The 24,080-nt window shown below is 38.9% G+C and overlaps 1 protein-coding gene across 4 annotated transcripts in view; it reads left to right on the top strand.

The window, feature by feature from the left end:
- Nucleotides 1-24,080, top strand: part of Trpc1 (transient receptor potential cation channel subfamily C member 1) — a 40,054-nt gene that overhangs the window by 10,966 nt on the left and 5,008 nt on the right. For 2 of the 4 annotated variants that reach the window (XM_090323321.1, XM_090323324.1), the window contains exons 3-13: nt 210-311; nt 3,740-3,942; nt 6,159-6,290; nt 8,038-8,233; nt 11,067-11,403; nt 13,097-13,236; nt 14,757-14,900; nt 16,046-16,221; nt 17,986-18,187; nt 18,435-18,629; nt 20,145-22,720. In XM_090323321.1, the coding sequence (XP_090179447.1) occupies nt 210-311; nt 3,740-3,942; nt 6,159-6,290; nt 8,038-8,233; nt 11,067-11,403; nt 13,097-13,236; nt 14,757-14,900; nt 16,046-16,221; nt 17,986-18,187; nt 18,435-18,629; nt 20,145-20,372 (2,055 nt within the window). In that variant the 3' untranslated portion in view covers nt 20,373-22,720. The remainder of the gene's footprint in view (nt 1-209; nt 312-3,739; nt 3,943-6,158; nt 6,291-8,037; nt 8,234-11,066; nt 11,404-13,096; nt 13,237-14,756; nt 14,901-16,045; nt 16,222-17,985; nt 18,188-18,434; nt 18,630-20,144; nt 22,721-24,080) is intronic. The other 2 variants (XM_090323323.1, XM_090323325.1) reach the window with 2 other exon arrangements.

Raw genomic sequence — 24,080 nt, 5'->3', positions numbered from 1 at the left:
CTTCCTCGGCCCATGACTGGGATCGGGGTAGAAGTGCACGTGTGCCCTGTACGGAGTGCAGGTGCTGCTAGACAGGCAGACGTACGGCTTGTACAGACTGCATTTTTGAAAATTCATGTTACTGTATACAATACAGTTAAAACTGAATTAGTAAAAATAGCTTACCTTTTTATCTTCCATTTTCATTTTTAACTTTTTTTGTTTTAAAGTCCGCAGATGCACTTTTGGTGGCAATCGACTCTGAAGTAGTGGGAGCTGTTGATATACTACTAAATCATCGATCAAAATCATCATCAAGACCAACTATAGTAGTTAGTACTCTTAAATACTTATTAATTTGGATTTTTAAATGAAAGTAGATCTCCTGCAATTGCCATTTTTTTCTTCCCCCAAATTAATTATATATTTTTAAAGAACAGATTTTTTTTTTACTCTGTAAAATATTACTTTAAAGGAAGTAGATAATTGCAAGAATGACAGTATTACTTTCAGGAAACCTTTTTTAATTTAGTTGATATTTCCTTATTTTTGTCAGTGTGGACCAGTATTTTTAGTTTGGAATATTCTGTGAGTAATGTTGAAAATATAGATTCATTTTTGAGAGATTTAAGAATTAAATGTAAACAATGAAACCATAAGACTGGAAGAAAATGAAGTTAAATATTTGTTTTTTAAAGCATAAGAGCAGGGCTGGGAGTTTGGCCTAGTGGTTAAAGTGCTTGCCTAGCATGCATGAAGACCCGGGTTCGATTCCTCGGTACCACATACATAGAAAAAAGCTGGAAGTGGTGCTGAGGCTCAAGTGGTAGAGCTCTAGCCTTGAGAAAGTCCAAGGACAGTGCTCAGGCCCTGAGCTCAAGCCCAGGACTGGCAAAAAAACAAAAAACAAATAAAGCATAAGAGCAATGAGCAAAATACAATGGCAGAATCTGGCTATTTTTTGAGCCAGTAGAAGTTCAAACAGGCAGGATATAGAAAGTAATAAATAGCTAAGAGAAAATAAAGCAAATATTTATAGTTAATAATATTAGATAATGAAAAACATGGAAATCACAGAAAGAAAATCTCAGAAAGAAAATATAAAGCATTAAAATATAGTGGTGGTCAAATAAAAGATACTTAGTTTTTCTTATCAAATTAGCATACGTTTAAAAAAGAATAATCAGTGCTGGCCAGGGATTTTTATATTGTTATGCACTACTGGTGGGTCCTATCTACACCATGTGCCATGCCACAGGAAACACGTTTGTGTTCTTTAGCTTATTGCTTTCTCATCTAGTAATCTATGAAGGAAATGGTCAGAAAAATGGGCAAATGATTGGTTGAGGTTAACCCAGTGACCCAACAATTATAACATCTTGAAAGTAGCTCCATAGTCTGGAATGTACAGGGCCCTGGTTCTCTTTCTTTCTTTCATTCTTTCTTTCTTTTTGGTCAAGGCAGCTGGTGTGCTGCCACTTAAGCCACAGCACCATTTCTGGCTTTTTCTTTTCTGTGTTTGTGGTACTAAGGAATTGAGCTTCCTGCATGCTAGGCAAGCACTCTACCACTGGGCTGTGCTCCGGGCCCCAAGGCCCTAGGTTTGATCCCTAGCACAGGGAGAAATATAACCTAAAAGAAAACATATAAATAACTACTCATATACATAATAAATGATTAGTCATTACATATTTTAAATGTTTTTTTGGAATATGGAAGAATAGCAAAGAAAAATAGTAGCAATGAATTGCATGTACAGTTTTGTTTTAGGTTGAAAATACTGGTAGGAAAGCAGCTATTGAGATGCAACAAGGTATTTCTTGCTTTCCCTTGGTCATCTCTTACTGACTCAAATTAAGATTTTTCTTTTTTCTTTAAAAAGTTTTTTATTTTGTAACTAGGAAGATAGTTACTGTTAAATGTTCTTTTAAGTCAAGATATTTATTGTCCATCACATTTAAGTATTATAACATTTGTTATTGTGGGGATATAGTAAAACGAGCATTTTAAATAATGGTGGGTATAAACTGATTATACTCAGAAAAGATATTCTTTTAAGGATTAGTTATAAATTGGAAGCTGATTATCTGCCCTGATGTGATAAGTATAGGAGCTCTGCCAAATTTTATACTTTATCATATGTTAACTGAACATTTTTTCCCTCATTTAGGCTACTATGAAACTGTGGCTGTTTGGCCAATTGGTAGATTGCTTGCCTAGCAGGCAGGAAGCCCTAGGCTGGTTCAGTCCCTACCACCACAAAATGAAACAACAACAACAAAAAAAGTGACTCTGTCCAGAGGATAGGACCTCCTGTTTTAAGTGATAGTAAGAAACCCAACAGGAATGTCAGTGGGCCTTCAAGAATGTAGCCCTTATCCAGAGACCCAGAATCCTGTTCAATCTGGATTCCTCCCATTTCAGGTTTCTGCCATCTGCTTTGCAGTTGCTCTCTGTTTTGCTATGCCTGTTTCTAGCCTTTCAGCGTATTTCTCATGGGCACAAAGGAGTGTGGTGTGCTAGGTACTGGAACTGCTAAAATTCTCTTCATCTCTTGTTTTACATTGACGAGCCTGGGCTGTGTCTTTATGACATTACTTAAAAAGTCCATAATCTTTGAGATATTAAGAATGATTGTTGTTAATAACTGGTGTTTAACATACCTATCATTTTATTAAATGAAATCCTTCAAAGGGAGAGTGGTAGAGAAAGCACGGTGAGGAAGTTCTGTATGTTGAAATGTTATTTGGGTGGAAGTAATATGGGTATTTGTATTCTTTCTTGCTTTTCTATATTTTTCAGATATTTTTATAATGAGTGTACCCTACTTTTCCAGGATTAATAAAAATTACCAAAATGTGAACTTGATGAGCTTACCCTGGAATCAGATAGCTCTCAGGGAAACCTCTGCAAACAAGCGAGAAGCATGGAAAGAGTATGCATTAGTCCTAAAAAGCCAGCCTGTCATTTCATACGGGCTCTCCTCATCCCATGCCATCGCCAGGCCCGCAGCCCGCGTGGCGGAAGGAGCTCGGGCTCGGGAATAACACACGTGTGAATTCCGATCAGGATCCTGCTGGCTCTGCCGTGTGGCTGGGCACACTAACTTCTCTGAGCCTCAGTTTCTCTGTGCTTTTTAACCCTGCTCAGTTTCTCAGGCTGGGATGGGCATCAGCTGGGGTGATGAATGTCTAGTGCCTAGTGGTTGGGTTCTCATTAAATAGCAGCCATGGTTGTTTAGGGTTTTGTGCATTTGTCAGTGGACTAGTACAGGGGGACTGGAGAATGTGTAGAGAAGAGCGCTGCTGTCTCCGCTCTCTCTGCCTTCTCTGCCCTCTCCGTAGCCCCAGTGCCGTTACACATCGACGCTCTACCACTTGTTAATGTTTAATTTTTCCATGACAATTTTTTCTAAACTTGTTCATTATCCTTATGGAGCATGTTTCTATAATCCTGTAAAAATTAAATGCTTTTTCCTCAGGTATTTCTCTAAAGATCCTTACTTCTTTATTACAAAGCAGAATTCTAGTTATATGAATGTTATCTGTTGAAGATTATCGCCTATTATAATGATACCAAATTAATTGTTAGAATTAAGGTTCCAAATTTCAAAATATTTCAAGTGTTTATCATAGTCTTTAAAATACTTAAGTTCTCTCCAGTTGTTTAGTCGTCCTATTTTTTTCCATTTTGCCCTTTAAGTAAATGAATTTCCAGTCATACATAATAATTTTTGCACATTTATGTAACTGTTTTTCAGAAACTAATGGAACGAATTCAGAACCCTGAGTATTCAACAACTATGGATGTTGCACCTGTCATTTTAGCTGCTCACCGTAACAACTATGAAATTCTTACAATGCTGTTAAAGCAGGATGTGTCTCTCCCCAAGCCCCATGCTGTCGGCTGTGAGTGCACACTGTGTTCTGCCAAAAACAAAAAGGACAGTCTCCGACATTCCAGGTCAGAAAGGGAGGCTTTCCATACGTGTACGCAGTATGTATGCAGTATGCATTTGTGGAGGCACGGTGCCCTCACGAATAGGCTAATGGCTGTTTCAAGAGCCTGGGTTTGTTCTTGTGGTAATGGATTAGTTCTTAGAAAAATGCCACTGTTCCTCCCAAGCCTCTCTCATACATGGGTCTTCTTCTGAGTGTGGTGATAGTCTAAGTGACAATAATGTCTAGAGACTGTTTTTATGTGAAATAGGGAAGGTTACTTGACCACTATAGTTTAGCAAACATATTCAGTAATGCAGTTGCTATGATTTTTTTAATGTGTATAGATGTGTGTGTGTGTGTGTGTGTGTGTGTGTGTGTGTGTGTGTGTGTGTGCTCCTGTACGTGTGCCAGCACAAGGGCTTGAATTCAGGACCTCATGCTCATTTAGCTTATTTTATTCAAGGCTATTGCTCTACCACTTGAGTCATACCTCCACTTCTGGCTTTTTGATGGCTAATTGGGGGTACGTGTCTTAGGGATTGTGTGTGTGTGTGTGTGTGTGTGTGTGTGTGTGTGTGTTGATTGAACTCAGGCCTAGGATCTGTCCCTGTGCTCCTTTTGTTTGAGGCTAGCACCTTTAAGCCACAGTGTCCCTTCCAGATTTCTGGTAGTTAATTGGAAATAAAGAGTCCCATGGACTTTTCTGCCTGGGCTAACTTTGAACCACAGCTTTGGACTGTGATGCTCGGATCTCAGCCTCTTGAGTAGCTAGGATTTCAGGTGTGAGCTACCAGTACCCGGCAACATTCGAGTTTGTAACATGATGATCTAAGTTTCAACCATTCTCCTGCAAATGACATGATTTCTTCTTTTTGGCTAAATAATACTCCATGTGTAAATGTACCATATTTGTTTTTTGTCCAATCATCTGTTGATTGTCACATAAGTTTGCTAGTGTTAATAGTGCCACAATAAATTTGGGTATTCAGGTATCTCTATTGTACGTTGGCTTTTATTCCTTCGGGTATATGTCCAGGAGTGATATGGCTGGATCATATTGTAGTTCTATCTTCCATTTTTTCGTGGAAGTTCCACACTGATTTCCATAGTAGATGCACTAATTTATAGCTAACCAACAGGGAATCCTTATGATTCCTTTTTCCAGTATTTGTTGCTCTTTGTAGGAAAGCTATACTGTTAGGAGTAAGATGGAAACTCAGTGTAGTTATATTTGCATCTCCCTGCTGGCATGCCTGTGTGTGTGTGTGTATGTGTGTGTGTGTGTGTGTGTGTGTGTGTGTGTGTGTGTGTGTGTACTGGTCCTAAGGCTTGACCTTAGGGCCTGGGTATTGGCCCTGAGCCTTTTTGCTCAAGTGTAGGGCTGTATTTGAGCCACCTCTCCAGGCTTTTTTGGTAGTTAATTGTAGATAAGAGTCTCATGGACTTTCCTGCTTGGGCTAGCTTCAAATCGTGATCTTCAGATCTCAGCCTCCTGAGTAACTAGGATTATAGGTGTGAGCCATTAGTGCCTGGCTTTTTTTCTTTCTTTTTATGGTAAGGATCTTACTATGTAGTCCCAAGCTGTCTTGGAGTTCATGGCCCTTTTCTCTTAGCTTCCTGAGTGTTGAAGTTGTAGGTATAGGCTACCACATCCAGCCAAGGAATTGTGGGTCAATGAAGAGAAACAATGAAACAGTATTTTTGCCAGTCCTGGAACTAGAACTCAGGCTGAGCACTGCCTTTGAGCTTTCTCAAGGATAATACTCTACCACTTGAGCCATAGGACTAGTTCTGACTTTTTCTATGTATGTGGTACCAAGGAATTGAATCCAGGGCTTTGTGCGTGCTAGGCAGGCATTCTACTTCTAGGCCATGTTCCCAGCCCCTAAAACACTTTTTTAAAGTAAGAGATGCACGCTTTACCTGACTTATGTGACTGTAATCCTTCTGTACATCACCTTTATAATGACATTAAATTTTTCAAATGTCAGTTTTTTTTCTGACATTTGTATCTGAAATGATTTAATTTTTAAAATATTTCTCCTTCCATGCAGGTTATTTAAATTTTAAAATGTTTCTCTTTTTATGGATGTCATCTTATAATAGCTATTGTTATATTTATTCTCATTGTAATTTCCTTTTGTTTTTTATAATACTGTATAAGATTATAAACATTTTAGGTTAAAACCCTAATGATGTATGTATCAGATTTTCTTATATAACCCAATTTTATCATAGGTTTCGTCTTGATATATATAGATGTCTGGCCAGTCCAGCTCTGATAATGCTAACAGAAGAAGATCCAATTCTGAGAGCATTTGAGCTTAGTGCCGACTTAAAGGAACTCAGTCTTGTAGAGGTAGAATTCAGGTATGAGTGACTGGAAATGAAAAATCCTCTAATGTCTTTTGCTTTCATTTTTTTCCCACCGTGTTTCCCCATGAGCAGAATTAGAACGAGCAGGTATTTACATTGGGTAGAAGATGACCACGGTTTGCCGCTGCTTACTTGGCATTTTCCCCCAAGGAACATACCCTAGCACTGCTCACTTCTTCCCCATGTGCGCCTTGCCCTTCTATAACCTCAGTCATGCCACTGGTGAAATGAGACTTTCCTTTATGGCAGAGTATCCCTGGTACCCTCCAAAGAGAAAGGTGATGAAGATTCCTAACCAGTCCCTGTGGCAGGGTTTCTTGAGGATTCTTCCACTAAACTGGCCTTTCCCTTCACACCGAGAGCTTGTTGGAGTCCCTTGTTCTGTGGGGCCCCTCCTCAGACTTGGTGAGACTGGGAAAGTTCAGACTTCTCCCTCTTGAAGGAGAAATGAGATCTACAGTTTTCTCCAGCCTTAATAGCAGCAGTGTAGAGTAGCTTCTTAATAGCATGTGTATAATTTTTCAAGTTTAGAATTACTATACTTTAATCTGGAGACACTGAATTTTATCTAATCTTGATATGACATTAGTATATACTTTCATACTCTGTAAGACATGGTTAAAATGTAACTTTTTTCTACCTCTCACTTCATTTAGCAACATGAGGCTGTTGTTTAAATATGAAGAATTATCTATTATAATCTCGTTCTTTTGAGATTTATTATATAAAATAGAATCCATCCAATTTACCCCAAAAAGAGATTTGAAGTACTCCATTATGTTATAGTCACAGGCTAATTAACTTGACGATTAAATAAATTGCTTATTAATTAAATTGGTCATCCATCCAGTATTTTTGTAGACAGAGATCTAGGAAGACCGGTGTTTTGCTAGTATCAGAATCAAATTAGTAACAGAGCAGAAATGGAAATAGAGTAGATTATAACTAGAGCATAAGACTCCTTACTTCCAATCTGTCTTTTGAGACTCTTTTTTTTTTTTTTTTTTTTTGCCAGTCCTGGGCTTGAGCTCAGGGCCTGAGCACTGTCCTTGGACTTTCTCAAGGCTAGAGCTCTACCACTTGAGCCTCAGTACTACTTCCGGCTTTTTTCTATGTATGTGGTACCGAGGAATTGAACCCGGGTCTTCATGCATGCTAGGCAAGCACTCTACTACTAGGCCAAACTCCCAGCCCTCCAATCTGTCTTAATCTAAACTGTACAACCAATATTTTGTCTCCCAACAATGTAGTAGAGATGAAGCAAATTGAACTAACAAAGCATATTAATTTAACCCTTAAATCTAGTTATCTATTAAGTGTCTATCAAAAGATGAGATGTTTATAACAGTTATGAACTTTTGATGAATGTCTCCATCTATAATTAGATTCCTAAGCCAAGAGGTGAATAATACTTTATTTGTTAAGGAAATCTATTTTTCTCAGTTATATATAGTAAATGCAGAGAATCAATGAGAGAATTGTTTACCTCCAAAGAAGCTTTTATCCTTTGAATTATAGTTTTTCTACAAATTTTTTGGGAAATTCTGTGTTATAGTAAGACTAAGCAATAGAAAGTCTATTTTGTCTTCCCCTCCCCCCTTGGGAGGAGGAACAATAGAGATTATTTTCAGAATTCCATCTGTATAGTCATGACCATTTGTTTCTAACCTAATTTTTCGGTTATCATTAAAAATGATGCTAGTTTAATGTGACATTTCTAATAGACTACTGCATTTTGCAGGAATGATTATGAGGAACTAGCCCGACAGTGCAAGATGTTTGCTAAAGATTTGCTTGCACAAGCTCGGAATTCACGTGAATTAGAAGTCATCCTAAACCATACATCTAGTGATGAACCTCTTGATAAACGGGGCCTGCTAGAAGAAAGAATGAATTTAAGCCGTCTAAAACTGGCTATCAAATACAACCAAAAGGAGGTAGGAGGTTTGGTATTGAAATTTGTTTCTACTCCATGGTCTAGTACCTTAGAGCAAAGGTTTTGGAACATGTTTGGATTGAGATTCTACTTCTGCTTCATAAAAATTTTGTGTCCTTGTAGAACTCACTGAATCTGGGGCCGGGAGTTTGGCCTAGTGGTTAAAGTGCTTGCCTAGCATACATGAAGACCCGGGTTCGATTCCTCGGTACCACATACATAGAAAAAAGCCAGAAGTGGTGCTGAGGCTCAAGTGGTAGAGCTCTAGCCTTGAAAAAGTCCAAGGATAGTGCTCAGGCCCTGAGCTCAAGCCCAGGACTGGCAAAAAAAAAAAAAAACAAAAAAAACCTTACTGAATCTGAGCTTCAGTTTTATAAATTACTATGTATTTAAGCCAAGTGTCATAGTACACACCTGAAATCCTCCCCTTCTTGGAAGGAAAAAGTAGGAGGATCTTGTGCAACAAAGCCAGCCTGGGTTACAAAGTGAGACTGTCTCAAAAAAATTTTAAAACATATAAAACAGTATGTATAACCATTGATGGAGTATTTGTTCAGTGCAAGCACAAAGTAAATACAAAGAATGAGTGAGGGAAATGTACCTATATTGTTTAACATAAGTCCTCCATATGTGTCTGTTGCTGTTGTATTTAATAATTACTGTTACAATGAAATAATATGGACCTGACTAAATAATAACTACACAGATAAGACTTTGTAAATGAAGTTTCTGTCTTGTGTTTCATCTGTTATTGAATTCATGTATAAATCATCTTTTCTATATTAATAGTGATTTAGTGATTTCTGTTTAAAAATGAAGTATATTTAAACACATTGTGAACTCAGAGCCTCATGATATCACAAAACTGAATCTGATTCTCTGGCATTACCCCTTGCTATTTTAGGCAAAAATACCAGTTTTTTCCACATATACACACACATGTGTACATATGCACACATGAAAAAGGAAGGTATACATTTTATGTTTCACTAAACAATGACATTTATTTATAGACAATGGAAACTAGTTGATAATATGGGGTGCTGACAAATTGTACATGTTAGGTATTGCTTCTACCACTTCTTACTTTCATTATTAAAATAGATGTTAGAGGGGCAGGAGTGGTAAAGTGCTTGCCTAGCATATACAAAGACCTCAGTACCATATACACAGAAAAAGCCAGAGTGGTACTGTGGCTTCGGTGGTAGAGCTCTACCCTTGCGAAAGTCTAAGGACAGTACTCAGGCCCCGAGTTGAAGCCCCAGGACTAGAAAAAAAATAGGTATTAGAATCTGATTTGCATATCAAATTTATATTTTAAAAAGAGACCCTAAAATAAATAATAGTAGAAGGTTTGATTTAGGACCTTTGGTATCAAAAGCAAAAGTTGTTTTTTATCTTGATTGAAAATTTGACTCTTACAGTGGCTTTTTCCCCTCATTGCATTCCCTCTTAAGCTGTATGTATGTATGGCATATTAATTTCTGAAACTGAACTAGAATTTTCCTCTTATTTTGGAATAATTTCCCTTCCCATATGAAATTCACATTTAAGCAAGTTTTAAAGTATCTTGTCGCTGGGTGCCAGTGGTTCAGGCCTATAATCTTGGCTACTCAGGAGGCTGAGATCTGAGGATCATGGTTTGAAGCCAGCCCAGGGAGGATAGTCTGTGAGACTCTTATCTCCACTTAACCACCTAAAATCCAGACGTGGAGGTGTGGCTCAAAGTGACAGAAAGCTAGCCTTGAGCAAAAAAGCTTAGGGACTGCACCCAGGCAGAGTTGAAGCCCCAAGGGGAAAAACCAAAGCAAACAACAACAAAAACTATAATCTTTAATGTGTTTTAAGAAATTCTAAGTGTTTTTTATGGAACTCTAATATGTAGACTTATTTTTACAACATGGCCTCTTGCTAATAAAAATCAGTAACTTCTCTGTACTAGAAATAGTATCATAAATATACTGGTTTATCAGCTTATACTATTGTAGACTCTCAGAACAGCTTATTAGGGTAAAGATAATAATAGCATTTACATTGTAAGTGCTACAAGCAAGGCATTGTTATAAGGTCTTCACACTGAACCTCTAGAACAGCTCTGTGGGTGTTTTATGGAAGCATTAGAGATTGAGATTGAGGCTTTGCAGAGGTTTGAAACTTGCTGCAGCTCTGTAGCAAAACTCGGTTTATGTCTAGGCAGTCTAATCTCAGAATCTATATTCTTAGCCTTTCTACTCTTTTCTTTCTTTTCTTTTTTTTTTTTCTTTGCCAGTCCTAAGGCTTGAACTCAGGGCCTGGGCACTGCTCTTGGGCTTCTTCCTCAAAGCTAGCACTCTACCACTTGACCCACAGCACCCCTTCCAGCTTTTCTATGTATGTGGTACCAAGGAATCAAACCATGTCTTCATGCATGCTAGGCAAGCACTCTACCACTAGGCCAAACTCCCGGCCCTCTACTCTTTTTTTCAGTTGTAAGAAAAAAAGGAAAAACCCAACTAACCAACTGATTCTAGAAGAAAGATTCTTCTATTATTAAAACCTTGACTAATTAATCCATTACTATTTAAAGATTCTATTTACCTGGGGCTTGAACTCTGGGGCCTGGGCGCTGTCCCTGCGCTCTTCAGCTGAAGACTAGCTACCTATCACTTGAGCCACATCCACTTTTGTGTTTTTGGTGACTAATTGGAGATAAGAATTTTGAACAGACTTCGTTATCCTTGCCAGCTTCAAACCATCCTCAGCCCTCAGCATTCTGAGTAGCTAGAATAACAGGCGTGAGCCACTGGCACCCAGCTCTGTTTTTCACTCTTGATGTTTGTGTATGTCCTTTGCAGTTTGTCTCTCAGTCTAACTGCCAGCAGTTCCTGAACACGGTTTGGTTTGGACAGATGTCAGGTTATCGCCGTAAGCCCACCTGTAAGAAGATAATGACTGTCTTGATGGTTGGCATCTTTTGGCCAGTTTTATCACTGTGCTACTTGATAGCTCCCAAATCTCAATTTGGAAGAATCATTCATACTCCTTTTATGAAGTTTATTATTCACGGAGCCTCATACTTCACATTCCTGCTGTTACTAAATCTGTACTCTCTTGTCTACAATGAGGATAAGAAAAACACAATGGGGCCAGCGCTTGAACGAATAGATTACCTTCTTATCCTGTGGATTATTGGTAAGTATCCAGTTCCTTGGACTTTGCCTTTACTTAGCCCATGATTTCCCTCTGTCTTGATGACATTGTGAACACTGAGCCCAGTTTGCAGTTTTACAGTTTCCACACCAAGAATTTAAATAGTTTTATAGTGGCTGAAGATTTAACTAACACTTTTACAAAAATAGATGTTCCTGAACTTGATGTATTACTTAACATTATTTAAATATATGGAAGGTAAAAGAATTTTTATTTGTATACTATGAATATTCATGTTTGTTAAACAGAAACATACCCTTTCCCAATAACTGCTGTTTTGAATAGGAATATGAATTTTTTCTTAGACATTCAAAAATGCCTAATTTTATACTCATATGCATTTTATGAGTTAACTATTAGGTTTCATTACATCATTAGTTTTCCTACTAGGATCTAGGGGCTTTTACAATCACATCTTCATATCTATTACTGAAAGATAGTTTTGTTTTTTCTCTTTTTGGGGGGAGTAGTATTACGGTTTGAACTCAACTTGAGGTTTCTAGGAAGCACTCTACCACTTGAGCCAGACCTCCATGAAGTATTATTTAAATTTTTATCTAAGGGGGTTTTCAGGTGACTCATTTGATAAATCAGTTCTTTGTAATGAAAACCAGATTGCCTTAGAAATAATGCATTTTTGCATGATTAAGGAATTTTATGCCTCTGAAAGCTATTGTGTTGTATTAAATGGATCTTAAATAATCTTCTGAAGATTAATATCTGACCCTGCTCTCCCCTCATCCCCACCCCCACAGAAAAAAAATTGTGGTAGAACTACTTTATCTGTTTTTGATCTTTTAATAACATTTCCATTATTTCCTTGTGTATCTTCAACCTTGGTTTGTGTGTGTGTGTGTGTGTGTGTGTGTGTGTGTGTATGTGTGGTTTTTTTTTTTGACAGTCCTGTGGCTTGAGCTCAGGGCCTGAGCATTGTCCATGGGCTTTCTCAGTCTCAAGTCTAGCATTCTACCGCTTGAGCCACAGCACCACTTTTGGCTTTTTCTGTGTATGTGGGGTGCTGAGGAATTGAACTGGGTCTTCCTGCATGCTAGGCAAGCACTGTTACCACTAGGCCAAACTCCCAGCCCCTCAGCCTTGTTTTTAATCTTAGAATTGCCATCTGTGTATTTTCTATTTGTTACAGAGGGGAAGGATATTAAAATTTAGTTTTTACTTTTATATAAAGTACTGATTGTTTTTATCCTTAGATTATGTTATGTTCTTAATTTTAATTATCAAATAATTGGAGAATAATTATCATAACATCTGCTTTTTTTTTTCAGTTGGTTGTGGGGCTTGAACTCAGGGATTGGGCACTGTCCCTGAGCTTTTGTGCCCAAGGCTAGCACTCTACTTGAGTCACAGCTCCACTTCTAACTTTTTGGTTGTCAATTGGAGATACGAGTCTCACAGTCTCTTCTAGGTTGACTTCAAACAGGATCATCGATCCTGGGTAGCTAGGATTACAGGTATAAGCCACTGGTGCCAGGGTCAGATTTTAAGAACTTTTTATTTAAAAAGTTCTTTTTTTCCCCTCTTTCTTTCTTGCCTTTTTTTAAAAAAAATAAAGCTGTGGCAAGCCCAAGGATTATTTACTTACTTAATACTGAATCTTAAAGTAATATTTGGCTTATTAAATTAAGAAACTGCTATCTGAATTTTCTTTCTTTTTCAGGAATGATTTGGTCAGACATTAAAAGACTCTGGTATGAAGGGTTGGAAGACTTTCTAGAAGAATCTCGAAATCAGCTCAGCTTTGTCATGAATTCCCTCTACTTGGCAACCTTTGCTCTCAAGGTGGTTGCTCACAACAAGGTGACTACTATATTACTTAAACATGCAAGTTTATTTAAGAATAAGCTAAGGTGCTCAGCTATTTTGACAGAGGTCCAGATCTGTGTCTGGTATGTTTTCACTTAAAAACCATCTTTGATGACCTGGGCACTGCTGGCTCACTCACACCTGTCATCCTAGATACTCAGAGGTTGAGATCTGAGGCTCACAGTTCAAAGCCAGCCCAGGCCTGGAAGTCTGTGAGACTTTTATCTCCAGTTAACCACCAGGAAACTAGAAGTGGTGCTGTAGTTCAAGTGGGAGAATGCTAGCCTTGAGCTGAAGAGCTCAGGGACAGCAACCAGGCCCAGAGTTCAAGCCCCTTGACTGACAAGAAAAATCAAACAACAACAAAACCATCTGTGATATATGAATTCCTTTCAATAACTTAAAAATGTTTCCCTCTGAATGATAGGTATCTACTCTATAATACTAAGCACTATAGTTTATGTGAGGTCCTTTCATATATTTTGTTTGTTTTGTTTTTTTGCCAGTCCTGGGCTTGAGCTCAGGGCCTGAGCACAGTCATTGGGCTTTCTCAAGGCTAGAGCTCTACCACTTGAGCCTCAGCACCACTTCCAGCTTTTTCTATGTACGTGGTACCGAAGAATCGAACCAGGGCCTTTGTGCATGTTAGGCAAGCACTCTACCATTAGGTCAAACTCCCAGCCCAGTCCTTTAATATTTTTATCCTTAGATTATTAGGGACAGAATCTTTACCTTTATTTTGCATATAAGGAAAATGAAACTCCAAGATATTCAATAACATGTCTTGGTCCACACAGTAAAGTAGCAAAAAAAAAAAAAAAAAACAAAAACCAAAAAAACAGAAAAACCAAACGAAATTTGAAGCCTAGATTTAAATCCAGATTTATCTAGACATTTTCTTTCCAGTTAGTGCCAATTTCTTTTTTTTCTTTTTTTTTTTTTGGCCAGTCCTGGGCTTGAGCTCAGGGCCTGAGCACTGTCCTTGGGCTTTCCTCAAGGCTAGTGTTCTACCCTGAGCCACCACACCATTTCTGGCTTTTTTCTATGTATGTGGTACTGAGGAATTGAACTTGGGTCTTTGTGCATGCTAGGCAGGCACTCTACCACTAGGCCAAACTCCCAGCCCCAATGCCAGTTTCTTATAGCTGAGCTTGGGTTATTTAGTTCATTCACCTATGTGTATTTGAAATAACTGTTAGGTAAAGTACCTTTATATTAATCTGGAAAATAGTTTATATCAGTGGAATCCATTATATAATATTTTTGCATACATTAAGTCACAGTTATTATCTTTTTAAGCATAAAAGTTAGTGCAAATGTATTTATTAATTAAATTTAGATTAAAGTTATATTTTCAATATTTATTTAATACTAGTTAAATTAGTTAAAATTTTCAAGTGAGTATATATTTTTATTTAGAATTTGACAGAAATCTAGCTTTTCATCCAAGAGTTCAGATTTCCTTTTCTGTCCTAAACTCAAGTATGCCATCTGGCTTTTCTTCCTGACTGCAGTTTCATGACTTTGCTGATCGCAAGGACTGGGACGCCTTCCACCCGACCCTGGTGGCAGAAGGGCTGTTTGCCTTTGCAAACGTGCTGAGTTACCTCCGCCTCTTTTTTATGTATACCACCAGCTCTGTCCTGGGTCCTTTACAGGTAAACAGCCAACGCTTTCTTAAAGATCAGGTATCGTTGTATGCCAGATATTACACCTCTCTACCTATCCACTGAAACTGTTCTGTCATGATGTGAAGCTAAACTTGGCTTTGGGAATACAATGAGCAACTGAAAGGAGACTGATCACCTGCTTTGTTTCTAATAATAATAATAACAACACCTGCTTTCAGGCATTCAGACTTTATTCAGTTGTGGTCCATTAGCCTCCTCCCTCTCTAGACTTTTTCCCTGGATTGGCCTCATACCATGATCTTTTCCTTTTCCTTCCACGTGCTCCTTCATGTGCTTTGGAGTTTGATTTGATGGCGTTTCAATGAGGATCTTTTGTAGATATGTTCTATGTTGACCTGAATGTAGAATTTTTAGACAGGTAATTATGGCAGTTATGCTAATTGTGGACAGGTGATTATGGAAGGTTGGGAAGAGAATAACTAGATCATTATTGTTCCCTATTGTCAGCATCTTTTACAACATAATGAACCTTAACCTTTCCCCCACCAAATATACATAGGTCGTTTTTGCTCTTCTGCATAATACTGTATATGAGACAATTTGGTTTTGATAGATTATTTCCTATAGATAAAACTCTAGAAATGATACTAGCAGATCAAAGATAAGATCTTTGTAACTCCTCAGTATTTTTTATTTATTTGTAAATGGTTGTGTAAATTGTCTGGCACACAGCAGAATAAAATCATACTATTCAAGCACCATTCACATAGCATGGCATTAAGCAGACCTGACTGACATAGCCTGTCACCCAGCTCTTGGCAGGCTCAGGTTCTCCTTGGTCATCCAGTGAGACATTGTAAGTACACACACATATACACATACACGCACACATGCACACACACACACATCTACATACACACTTAAGTATGTTCCTACCTTGACCTCTGTCGAGTAGAAAGCAGCAACGTCCAGAGTCAAGGACCAGATCATCCAGCACTCAGATTGGCATCGCTAGCATGATTTTCTGTGAAACAGCTCAGTTTCCCATGCTCTTAGGTGCTGAAGTTACTCAGCTAGGTGGATTAACGGAGATGGCCTGTGAAGCACATGTTTGTGTCAGGTATAACGTCAAGTTTTTGATAATGTTACTATCGATGTAATACATTCCACAGATTTCTATGGGGCAGATGCTGCAAGATTTTGGAAAATTTCTTGGGATGTTCCTTCTTGTTTTGTTTTCCTTCACAATTGGACTGACACAGCTCTATGATAAAGGATATACTCCAAAAGAACAGAAGGATTGTGTGGGCATCTTTTGTGAACAGCAAAGCAATGATACTTTCCATTCGTGAGTGTCTTCCAAAATATTTCTACTAAATATCTTTATCAGATAGTGAATACAGAAACAAGTAATTCAATTTTTCTTTAAAAAAATTTACTTTGTAGCTGGGCCCCGGTGGCTCACACCTTTAATCATGGCTACTCAGGAGGCTGAGATCTGAGGATCACAGTTCAAAGTCAGCCCGGGCACTAAAAGTCCCTGAGACTCCTATCTCTAATTAACCACCAAAAAACTGGATGTGCACTGTGGCTCAAGTGGTAGAGCACTAGTCTTGAGCTGAAGAGCTCAGGGTAGCATCCAGGCCCAGAGTTCAAGCCCCAGGACTGACAAGAGAGAGACAGAGAGAGAGAGAAAAAGGGAGAAAGAGAGGGAGAATTTACTTTTTTTTCTTATTTATAAAATGAGACTTGATGAATATGTGTTCATTTAACACAGTTCTTTGCCCCAACTGACTGAAGTAGTTGTAAATAGAAATCTTAATGGAGCTTGTATCGGGACGCAGGCAATGAAAAGGCAAGTCAAATATGTCAGTGTAAGGGCTAGAAGGACAACTCAAGCTTGTGTGTGAGAAGTCATGGTTAGATGAGATTCAGGGAAAGCTACCGTGAAGCCGGGGACTGAAGAGTGTATAATCACAAGCAGAAGAAGCCCTGAGAGCCACCACCCAGCAGTGGGAACCTGGTGGGCCTGTCCACAGCACAGCCAGAGCCAGTGGGAAGGAAAAGTGGTGAATCAGGAGGGAGATGGCAGGAGAGGAGGTTGGACAGCTTATCTGGATCATGGGACCTGCTGGCCCTGGAAAAGGTTTGGAGCTCAATTGTGACTAAAAGCAACGGAAGTTTTTGAGTGGAAGAGTGACAAAATCTAATCCAGCTACCATGTAGGCTACCGTGCTTATACAGAATTAAACACGGGAATAATTTATGTTCTTTTGAGTTTGTTTCATTGTTCCAAAAAGGCAGATCTTGTGCCCTGGGAATTAATTCCATTTATTTAATTAATTTAATTTTTTTGTTTCCTGCTCCCAGGGTTTGAATTCCGCCTGGGTGGTGCTGTCCCTGAGGCTCTTTGTGCTCAAGGCTAGTGCTATACCACTTGAGCCACAGCACCACTTCCAGATTTTTTTTTTTTGCCAGTCCTGGGCTTGGGCTCAGGGCCTGAGCACTGTCCCTGCATTTTCTCAAGGCTAGAGCTCTACCACTTGAGCCACAGCACCACTTCTGGTTTTTTGCTACGTATGTGGTACTGAGGAATAGAACCCGGGTCTTCATGCATGCTACGCAAGCACTCTACCACCAGGCCAAACTCCTGGCCCCAAGATTTTTTGAGTACTTCATTGGAAATAGGAGACTTTTATTGGAAATAGGGGACTTTTCTGCCCAGACTAGCTTCAAACCGTGATCTCAGCCTTCTGAGTAGCTAGGATGACAGGCGTGAGTCCCCAGCTGGTTTCATTTATTTATTTATTTACTTATTGCAGGTTCTAGGGCTTGAACTCAGGGCCTGAGCACTGTCCTTGGACTTGCTCAAGGATAGAGCTCTACCACAGCACCACTTCCAGCTTCTTTCTATGCATGTGGTACAGAGGAATCGAACCTAGGTCTTTGTGCATGCTAGGCAAGCACTCTATCACTAGGCCAAACTCCTGGCCCCTTTCGTTTATTCTTGTAAAATATTATGCAAGGATTATGAATGCTTCACTTGTATGATTTTGATCAAAGGAATTTTTAGTGTTTGCTAATTGTTACTTTAATTTGTGTGTCTTTCCAGGTTCATTGGCACCTGCTTTGCTCTGTTCTGGTATATATTCTCCTTAGCGCACGTGGCAATCTTTGTCACAAGGTTTAGCTACGGAGAAGAATTGCAGTCTTTTGTTGGCGCGGTGATTGTTGGCACTTACAACGTCGTGGTTGTCATCGTCCTTACCAAACTCCTGGTCGCCATGCTTCACAAAAGCTTTCAGTTGATAGCAGTAAGTGTCCATTCTGTGAGGCTTTGCATCGTACAGATCATGAAGTGAAGATGACGAGACCTAGGAACTCCTGTCATTTCAAAGTTAAATCTAGATTTTAAAATGTAGGATGATTTCAGGTCTCGGACCAGCTTTTTTTGTCCATAAAGTATGTAGAAAGTGCATTTAGACCATTCTAAACATTAACTCCCCTTTTCCTCCTGCTTGTGTGTTCACACTCACTACTGCTCTTCCCCTGCTCCTACAGAATCATGAGGATAAGGAATGGAAGTTCGCGCGAGCAAAGCTGTGGCTTAGCTACTTCGATGACAAGTGTACACTTCCGCCCCCCTTCAACATCATTCCTTCCCCAAAGACCATGTGCTACGTGATGAGCAGCCTCAAGAAGTGGGTCTGCTCGCACACTCCCAAAGGGCAGGTCAAGCGGCAGAACAGCTTGAAGGTGAGCAGCACAGCCGTGCCGCGTGCCGCGAGCCGCGGAAGAGCACTTTCTAATCGCCGAAGCTCCTCACTGACTGTCTTTGTTTTCCCACTTCCGTATTGCTCACACTGTCTACCTAAGCATTCAATAAATAAGAGTGAGTCACAGTTGCCTAGCATGCATGAAGACCCTGGTTCGATTCCTCGGTACCACATACATAGAAAAAAGCCAGAAGTGGTGCTGAGGCTCAAGTGGTAGAGCTCTAGCCTTGAGAAAGTCCAAGGACAGTGCTCAGGCCCTGAGCCCAAGCCCAGGACTGGCAAAAAACAAAAAAAAAAAAAACCAAAGAGTGAGTCACAGGACCGAGCTTTATTTTAACTTGTCAAATTTCCCCAGCATATGAATTTTTACCTCATAGTTTGAAAGCATGGGAAATAAGTCAGAATGCTAACTATTCTTTTACCATAGGTAAAACATGATTACTAAACTCATTCCTGTTTTTCTGTGTCTTCTTTGAAATTATACAGTGTACTGGTAATTCAGTATATATTACTTATAAACCAGAGACTGGCACATCTTTCCTATAAAAGACCACAGTGTCATTGTTTCATACTTTGTAAGTCAAACCAAAATCAGAGATATTATGGCAAGAAAGAAAAAATTTCAATAAACTTTTATTGGTAGAATTCAAAATATGACAATATTCATTGTAAAAAAATCATGTAATTTTTATTAGGGTGAATTTATGTCTAGTTAGGCCTCAAAGTTTTTTAAATGACCTATCATAAAATTCATTCCAAACATTTGTAAAAACCTTGGCTCACAGGTTATATGAGCCGTATTTGGCCTGTAAGACAGCAAATCACAGGATAAATTGAGGATTCCTAACACTAATTTTTAAAATCAAGATGCACCTTAAAGGAGAATAAATTAGATAAATATCCAGCCTACATTTATTTTAAGCAAGTATTGAATATTATTTTATGCCACATCATGACAAAACTGTCATCTAATAAAGATGTGTTTGATCTGAGTGTGACAGTAGATGCCTGTGATTCTAGCACTCTGGAGGCCAAAGTAGCAGAATCATGAGTCTGAGATCAGTGTGGGTTATGGAGCAACTCTCTCTCTCTCTCAAAAACAATAAAGGAAGGAGGAAGGAAAAAGTAAGAGGGAAAATGGTGAGTTTGTGTCTGAGACTTTTTAAAATTTTTACCTACTTGGCCACACACTGTTGACTTCTACCTGTAATTTGAGCCAGACACTCAAGGGACAGACTGAACAGAAAAATCCAAGAGTCTTAATCTCCAAAATAACCAGCAAAAAGCCAGACTGAACATGTGGCACAAGTGGTAAAGTGTTAGCTGTAAGAAAATGGACTGAAACTAAGGTGTTGAGTTCAAAGCCCAGTGTCTGTTCCCCACCCAAAGTAAAGTGTAGCTATGTATGTATATGTATGTGTATACTTCTTCATTATGAGTATATATACATACCTATCCACAGCATGTCATTAGTATAATATTGTCTGTTTTGAAGGAGTGGAGAAACTTGAAACAAAAGAGAGACGAGAACTACCAGAAAGTAATGTGCTGCTTAGTGCATCGGTATCTAACCTCCATGAGACAAAGGATGCAAAGCACAGACCAGGCCACCGTGGAGAACCTCAATGAGCTGCGCCAAGACCTGTCCAAATTCCGGAACGAAATACGGGATTTGCTTGGCTTTCGGACTTCTAAATATGCTATGTTTTATCCAAGAAATTAACCATTTTCTCAGTCCTAGAAAGAATAATCTTCAATAACAGATCTGAATGACTGGGTATTTGCACAACTAGCAATTCAACTAATAAGACATATATTGAAATAAACTATTATATAAAAGCCATTCTTCAAATATTTATAGCATAAATATGTTATGTAAAATATGTATATAGAATTAGTTTTTTAAAAACCATCTGTCAATAACTTTTTGTAGGAGCAAAACTCATAGATTTTTGTTGGCATGCTGCTGTATGATGTCTTTCCTGTTGAAGAGGGGCAATCGTAAGTGCACAGATTGTCCACAAATTCAAATGACAGTCAGCCAATGTGAGCTGATCTCCGCCATAAAATACACTTGGAATATAAGTCATGGTTTTTAAAATATCTGTTTTAGAAGTCCACATATAGTTCTGTAGTTATTGTTTAAGAGTATAGTTTTATCTAATAATCTATTTTTTATTTTTTCTTTTGTCACAATCTTAAGCAAAAAGAAAAAACTTTAATTAATATTTGAATCTATTTCTGTTTCTATCAATTTAAATTCATTTCATCTTTGTTATTGTAACATATTTACTTTTACATGGTTATAGTCATTTTATATTTTTAATTTTGTTTTTTCACTTAATAGTATTTTACAGGTATTTCCATGTGTTAATTCAGTCAGAGTATTTAAATTTTTATAGAATTATGTCATTTAAAAAAAGAGAGTCAGTCAGCAGTTTTATTTTTTGGCCATAAAATGTTTGCATAGTCACTTTTCCAGCATTTTCTTGCTTTTAACTCTTCCTTATCATAATAGTGCTATAATTTTTTTTCAAGTTGGAGTGAACTTCGTAGTTGCAAAATAGGAGAGTGGTACAACCTCTTTGTTTGGTGTGGTGAGGCACTGGATGACCCTTCAATAATTGAGCTACAGTTCTTAAGCTTCTCTCCCACAGCATTTCCCACAGAACCGAGCAGAGCTTCCACGAACGTGACTTCATGCTTATTTATAGATGTTCTTGCTGCTGAAGATGAAAAGCATTGTTTTTTTTAAGTTGAGAATAAAATACTTAGTTTTTGTTCTTTCGACATTCATGTAACCGTGTAGCTGAAGCTTCTCCTAGGCTATTGCCTCATTTTCCTGCAGCATTTCCAGCTAAGAAGGCACAGAATTATCTTCTTAACTCCAGGTTCTGCTCTCAGGACCACGGGTGCAGGCAGCCCATGGTCTAAGCACCACTGACTGACCCAGGGACCATTGTCTAAAGATGTGAGTGGTGTATTTCATCTTGCTTTTTACTCTTTATTTCTTAATTTCCAGAGTTTAAGTGTTCCCTCTTTTGGGCTAATTCTTATAAAAATGTTTATTGTAAAGTTATATATTTTGTCTACTATGGGAGTATACACTTCTCAATGGGGATTTTACATCAGGAATTTTTAGTCATTCTAAAAAATACTAGATTATAATATTTTAGAGTGCCTGTTGTATGCATGAGTTACTTATGAGGTATATTTTGAATGCCAGCATATTGTAAGAAAAAAGGTGAATAAAACTTGGCATTAGATTATACATTGACAGTCTCTTCGTTGTATTATCATCTACTTTTAAAAATAGAGATATAATTCATACATTATAAAGTTAACCTTTTTGGAGTATGAAACTCACCATTGCTGTTTTTTTTAAACTTCCATGATAACAAAGCAAAATATCCACCTCAGATCACCGTGGCATTTCTTCCTACCTCCAGCAGCAGTTGAACGTCCCTGTTAGCTGTTTCCACCATGTCAGAAATAATATGTCTCGCCAAGGCCTGACTTGTGAATGTTCATAAAAGCTTTCTGCAAAGTCTCAAGGTGAAATTAATGAGGTGTGCACGTGTTGTACTTCGTAAGGATTTGATGGTACAGCTATTGCAGTTGGTGAGCGACCCTGTAAGGCTATTGTTTTTGCATTTGATGCTGGGCCTGGAAGTCTGTAGGATCTGCAGGTGAGAAGGAAGATAGCGGTTTCAACATGGAGTCCTTGAAGGTAGACTGCCACATGTAATGCTTCTCCTAGCTCCAGGGGTAAAATGTGCTCCGAGAGAGAACTGTTAGAAGTGTGCTGTTGACACACCAGTGTTAGAGAAGCTAGAGGAGGACCCAAGGAATGATGGCGTTGCTGTGGTAGGCATGGGGGCCGCCCCAGCTCTGCAAATGAGCCAGGAGAGAAGTTATAGTATGTGTTTCTGCTCTCCAGATTTCATGCTGACATGTCTCCTGGCCCACACCAACAAGAAGCCCAAAAAGAAGAGAATCCTTTAGACCCAACCAAATTAACACAACAGGAAAAGAAGGCTTTTATGACCGGGATCGAGCCGAGACCCTCAGGTACGTAAGTGTTAAAGGGAGACAGTGAACACAAATCGGAAAGTGGGACTCAGTCTCAGAAAGTACCAAGCCAGGCTACGCCAGAAACAGAGAGTACTTGCTTACCCCCGTGACAAACGCCAGAGTTGCTGCTTCCATTTTATTTATTTTTTGTGGGGCTAGGCCTAGCACGTGCAAGGGGAAGCCTAGTACCACTTTAACCTCCCTTCCTCTCTTCTTCCCTTCCTTCTTCTCCTCCTATCTCTTTCCTGTCTTCTTTCCTTCTCTTCTCCCCCAATTCTTCCTTCCATCTTTTCCTCCCTCCCTTCTTGAAACGATTCTAATCACCTACAGGTTATGTTACCTCACATAGTCTATCTGAGTAACATGTCCGTTCTAAACTTTATATCATGTTTGATTTTCTTCTCATTACATTGTATAAAACTTTCATTATGTTTTTTGTCCAAGACCAGTACTAGAACTCAGTACCTGATACTTGATTATTGGTTGGTGCTCTACCAACTGAGCCATGTCTTCAGCCGCCTATTATTCAATAGAAAGGATTCTTTTATACATTCTATTTTACCATTTCTATTAAAAGAATTGCGTTTGCGTTCAGCATGAAGCTTGCTAGAGGCTTTCTGGTCAGCTTGAAGATAATTCTTTTCTTTTCATAGTTTGTTCCTATTTTTTGTTATGAATAGAGGAATTAAATTAATTGCCTTTTCTGCATTATTAAGATGAAGTTATTTTTTTCCTTTAATCTACTAGGGATGGGGCTTAGCAAAGGCTTTGCCCATTCCATTAAAAATTTGACCTTTGTTGGCTACAGTTTACTAGAGGAACTAGGTAATACATGATGTCGACTGTGTTGCTAGGCAGACTTGTTTATGGTGAGAATTGAGCCCTGGCTGACAGGTTACATCTGGTTTGGGAAGAACCATGGCTGAACTATGCATCTCTGTAAGGAAGCCAGAAGTTATGCCTGTCTGAGCACATAACTCCCATAAGCAGGCCAGTCACCTGGCCCAGGAGTGTGGAAGTGAAGAACACCCTTCAGGCGGGAGTGGCTTGACATGAACGTTGTTTCCTTCCCGCCAAGACATTAGCTGGGAACAGAGGGATGCTATGGGAACTTGTGCCAGGACTCATCAAGGAAGTGTAGCATTGTCTTACTGGAAAGCTCTTGTCCCTGGGTGCTGTCCTTCCAGGCAGGCGGAACCACACAGGCCTGCAGTAAAATGCGTTCATTGGGTTTATTTTGAGTGTCTGTGCTGTATAGGGGCTTGAACTCAGGACTGGGAGCTCTTCCTTGGCTTTTTTGATGCTCAACCACTTGAGCCATTCCTTCACTTCGGACTTTTTTCTGCTTAATCGGAGA

The sequence above is a fragment of the Megascapheus bottae genome, chromosome 32, assembly GCF_031878675.1.
Source record: "Megascapheus bottae isolate mThoBot1 chromosome 32, mThoBot2.hap1, whole genome shotgun sequence".
In the NCBI taxonomy this organism is placed as follows: domain Eukaryota; kingdom Metazoa; phylum Chordata; class Mammalia; order Rodentia; family Geomyidae; genus Megascapheus; species Megascapheus bottae.
The sequence above is the reverse complement of the archived record's forward strand: the minus strand, read 5'-3'. Positions and strand labels throughout refer to the sequence as shown.